Here is a 4967-nt window from a genome sequence, read left to right as displayed (position 1 = left end):
TCAAAAGTAAGACTTACAAAATTAAAAATGTTCAAGTTTCCCCTTAAAGCGTTTTTCTTCTTCTTCTTCTTCTTCTTCTTCTTCTTCTTCTTCTTCTTCTTCTTCTTCTTATTATTATTATTATTGTTGTTGTTGTTATTATCATCATCACCATCATCATCACTGATGCATTATTGTGTTAGTAGCCTGCTAATGTTGATGCAGGAGCTGATTTTCACTTTTTACATATTGTTTGGGAGTTCAGTCTGCAACAATCAATCAAATAACCCGATTCCAAAAAAAGTTGGGACACTATGTAAAAAGTAAACAAAACAAAATCAGAATTCAGGGTGAATGTTTACCAAAGAATGTCACATCTTATTATTATAAAGTCACAAAGGATTATAAAATTATGGCATTCTTATTTACTTCTTATTTATTATTATTTTTTTACTTATTCATATATTATACTTTTTTTAAATCAGGGTTGTATCATCATTTATAAGATCATCACTCATCAGGCTTTGTTTTTTAAATCTTTATCTGCAAAGTTACCTACTTTGTTTTGTTTTGTGAAATATAAATAAACTATTATAATCCTTATTATTTACTAGAATTGTGGAATAGATGTAGTTATTTCTATTTTTTTCTTGGGTTTATGTTTCTCTGGTAATGTGTATGTTGGTTTCGAAAGAAAGACCACTATAAGAGCAGGATATAAACTGATAAACTTTGCTCTGTTCTCAAAACAACAATCTCATTGTTAAAAGTACAACATGTCCCTGTGGGATGTGCTACAGTAGAAGTATAAAGCAAAAATATGCAATAATCTATTAAAATGACTTCTGTCTGGTAATGTATCACACTTTGTGTCCTGAAATGAAATTGTGATGAATGCTATAAGATGAAGAAAGTTAATGATTGTCTTTATTTGAATAGTACAAACAGCCTCTGTCGAAAACTCAGCCTCCAACTGGCTGAAATATTAAATATGAGAGTCCCAGAGGGAGCCACGCAGGCCCATTATGTAAATCCAGGCATCACTTGTGGGCCGTCCACACTTTGGCACAACAGGAACACAGAGTCTGCCCTAATGGCCCACGCTCAGTAAACACAAGCCCTCTCCAGTGTGGATTTGAGAACAACAAAAGATTAGCACTATTTGCAAATACACAGCTGAGTTCAAAGGATGGCTCTGCATCCTCGCTTCCCTTCTTTTGTTTGAACGTAAAGCTTTGAATGTGACGGGCATCAACTGCAGCAGAATTGTAGGTATCAAAGTATAAATCCCAACTTTCACTCCAACTGTGTCTTCTACTGCAAAGCCTTTGAATATCTAGAAAAAAGGTGTAAAAATTTCGATTTTTTTAAATGGAGTTTGGTTGAAAACAATGAAGATGTAACATTTTAAAATTAAATTTAAAAGTTAAAAGTTGATCTTTATCAATTCAAAAAAAAATCTGTGTCATATTGTGGAGAGAGCCTGGTTTGGGGGGCGGAGTTTGGAGACCTAGTCAGACGGGCGAGATTAGACCACGCCCCCGCATCCCCATGAGGTCCCTGGGGGCCTTAAATGATGAGGCCTCAGGATTTGGAAAGCAGTTATCACTCGGGCCTTCTCTCTGTCTGTGGTCTATCTCAGAGTCACTCAACTAAACGTCTTGGATTTAGGTCTACCTCTACACTGCTTGGAAATATGACTTCTTCCAACACCGACCAGCGCCTGGAGCATCTCCTCAGCGCCGTGGAGAGCGAGTTCCAGAAGGGCAGCGAGAAGGGAGACGCGTCCGAGCGGGATATTAAACTGACTCTGGATGATGCAGATTTATGGAACAAGTTTAAAGAGTTAACCAACGAGATGATTGTCACCAAAACTGGAAGGTAGGTGCAACTGGAGAGGCCGTGGCGCAACCTTTTGCGCACATTTTACGCGATTTTTACGCACGGGGTTTCCAGCGTGATGAGTGTAAATTAGTTTTAAGAAATGGTCATTTTAAATGATGATGGTGTATCACTCAGACTCAAACACGAGCTATGTCAACAGTGCTGCTTGCGAGGCCTTTTAGAGGCCTTTAGGTTCATAAAAAAAGGAACAAAACTCGAGCAAGAGCTCAATTGAAGTATCAATATGACGAAACAAATTCTTACAACTTTTGCGCTTCTTGTTCCCCAGGAGGATGTTCCCGGTGCTGAGGGCCAGCGTCAGCGGCCTGGACCCCAACGCCATGTACTCAGTGCTGCTGGATTTCGTGGCCGCGGACAACAACAGGTGGAAATACGTGAACGGGGAGTGGGTCCCCGGCGGCAAACCGGAGCCCCAGAGCCCCAGCTGCGTCTACATCCACCCGGACTCCCCAAACTTCGGAGCGCACTGGATGAAAGCGCCCGTCTCCTTCAGCAAAGTCAAACTGTCCAATAAACTCAACGGAGGCGGACAGGTGAGGAGGAGAAAATTAAATATAGGGATATCTGACACTTTTTAAAAATCATTTTCCAGCTGTGCCACATGAGCCCTACATGATTAAAAAAAAAAGTGAAGGATGTATTTATTTAAAGAAGCTATTTAATATCGATGTATTATTTAGATTTTTACCACTGGAGTACAAAATAAGTTCAAAACTCTTTCACTAATTTTGGTAATTATTGCTCCCTTCATTATTGTGACGATTACAATAAAAAAAAAGGACACTTATTTCATTAAACCACTGGATTTTTGTGACTTCACTGCTGCCATCTTCACTTTATCTGCTGCCTCCTCTTCATTATTATGATTAGTAATAACATTTTGTGATGTTTTTTCCATAGATAATGCTGAATTCTCTGCACAAATACGAGCCGAGGATACACATCGTGAAGGTTGGAGGAATCCAGAAGATGATCAGCAGCCAGTCTTTCCCAGAGACACAGTTCATCGCAGTCACTGCTTACCAGAATGAAGAGGTCAGTTGTGCACTGAGTATATCGACATCTTATTATACTCTTCATAAATATTGACTGAAATGCTAACAGCTGTCATGTCCACTTTACAGATTACTGCTCTGAAAATAAAGCACAATCCCTTTGCTAAAGCCTTCTTGGATGCCAAAGAGAGGTAAAAACCTTCAACTTAACAAATTATTCCTCAAATGATGGAGAAAGTGTAAATACAGTACGGCATCTAACGTTGTTTTTGATTACAGGAGCGACCATAAAGACGTGCCAGATCACAGTGCAGACAGCCAACAGTCTGGCTACTCTCAGCGTGAGTTTCATTTATTTCTACATTTATAAAATGGCATATTGGTAAATCAAATAATGGTGAAATGTTGTTATTTACTATAATTAATGATAATTTTGTTCTCTAAATTCCACAGTTGGAGGTTGGTTCCTCCCAGGCCAGAGTCCCATCTGCCCCAGCAGCAGCCCTCCTCAGTTCAGTGGCACAGCAGGCCACTCCTCCGGCTCCTACTGCGAGCGCTACTCCAGCCTGAGGAGCCACAGAGCGGCCCCGTACCCCAGCCACTACCCCCACCGCTCCTCCAGCACAAGTAAGGGCCCACTCAGACCTTATATATATGCATATACTCAATTGATCATGTTAGGAATCAAAAAAAAAAAGATAGAATCTGTATTCATTTGTGGTGCGTACCTTATTTTCAGACAACTACATGGACAACACTTCAGGGACTCTGGCTACTCATGACAGCTGGTCTGCTCTTCAGATCCCCAACTCCACAGGCATGGGCACTCTGTCCCACTCCACCAACTCCACATCCAACTCCAGGTAAGCCTCCGAACCAGTTTAAACAGTGCATTTGCAACAAAAAAGCAGAATGGCTGCAGAAATTCTTGCTTTATGTTTGATTTAAGTTCATCCACATAAAAAAAAACGTACATTTTTGTAGTTTTATCTTTGTGTTTATTAGGGCCCGAGCAGGCAACAGCCTGCGAGGTCCCTATTGTATTTCGAATGTTAATTTTTTAATTTTTTTATTGTTTTCTTCCCAAATGATCGCATTTTTCACTGCCTGAACATACCCCAAAACTCATGAAACTTTAAATATAAGTCACACCTGGCGAAAAATGTTATAATTAGTTATTGTGATTCATGATGATGGTGAAGGCAAGGCAAGTTTATTTGTATAGCACAATTCAACACAAGGTAATTCAAAGTGCTTTACATAAACATTAAAAACAGCAAGACACAATTGAAAACAGTAAAAACTGTCAATTAAAACAGGGAAATGGAAATAAAAATACAAATAAGATAAAATAATATACAGCAGGATAAGACAATAGATAAAATGATAAAAAGCACAAGTCAAACATTGCATAGTTAAAAAGTAAGGGCAGTAGAGTACAGCAGATAAGTGTTAAAGTAAACAAACGTGTTTTTAGTCCTGATTTAAACCATTTGGGCAGACATTTCTGTTTCCTCAGTTTCTGAGCAGACATTATTAAATATCACCACAGTAATGAAACCCTCCTGTCCCTGTCGTCCACAGTCAGTACCCCAGCCTCTGGTCAGTAGCCGGCACCACCCTCACCCCTTCAGGCTCGGCCTCAGGCTCCATACCTGGAGGTTTGACCTCCCAGTTCCTGAGGGGCTCCTCCTACACGGGCCTGACCTCCTCGCTGCCCGTCTCCTCGCCTTCCTCCATGTATGACCCCAGCCTGAGCGAGGTCGGGGTCGGGGAGGCCCAGTTTGAGAGCTCCATCGCCAGGCTGACCGCATCCTGGGCACCTGTGGCTCAGAGCTACTGAGCTGCAACTCTGGAGGCTTTAGGAGCAGGACTAGAGACACAGATACAAGGAGATCCTGGAGAAGATGAAATGTCACAAGGATTTCCTCTGGCTCCCGTTTGTGAAAAAGTATATTAATCATTCCAGAGCCTCTAATTTATAAAAAGGTGTGAAGTTAAGCCGAACAGCTGATGTGCAAAGACAATCATCTCCTTCCATGTTGGACAAGTAGAATAAAAAAAAACTTAGTATAGCTGCATGGTCAC

The 4967-nt window shown here is 40.6% G+C and overlaps 1 protein-coding gene across 1 annotated transcript; it reads left to right on the top strand.

The window, feature by feature from the left end:
* The first annotated feature begins 1506 nt into the window (after positions 1-1506).
* tbxta (T-box transcription factor Ta) lies at positions 1507-4722 on the top strand. Its single transcript, XM_059350433.1, has 8 exons — positions 1507-1860; positions 2153-2417; positions 2785-2919; positions 3009-3070; positions 3159-3220; positions 3333-3506; positions 3619-3742; positions 4464-4722. Exons 1-8 carry the CDS (start codon positions 1553-1555, stop codon positions 4720-4722), a joined length of 1389 nt encoding a protein of 462 aa, XP_059206416.1. The 5' UTR covers positions 1507-1552.
* The last annotated feature ends 245 nt before the right edge of the window (positions 4723-4967 follow it).

The sequence above is a fragment of the Centropristis striata genome, chromosome 14, assembly GCF_030273125.1.
Source record: "Centropristis striata isolate RG_2023a ecotype Rhode Island chromosome 14, C.striata_1.0, whole genome shotgun sequence".
Taxonomy (NCBI): domain Eukaryota; kingdom Metazoa; phylum Chordata; class Actinopteri; order Perciformes; family Serranidae; genus Centropristis; species Centropristis striata.
The sequence above is the reverse complement of the archived record's forward strand: the minus strand, read 5'-3'. Positions and strand labels throughout refer to the sequence as shown.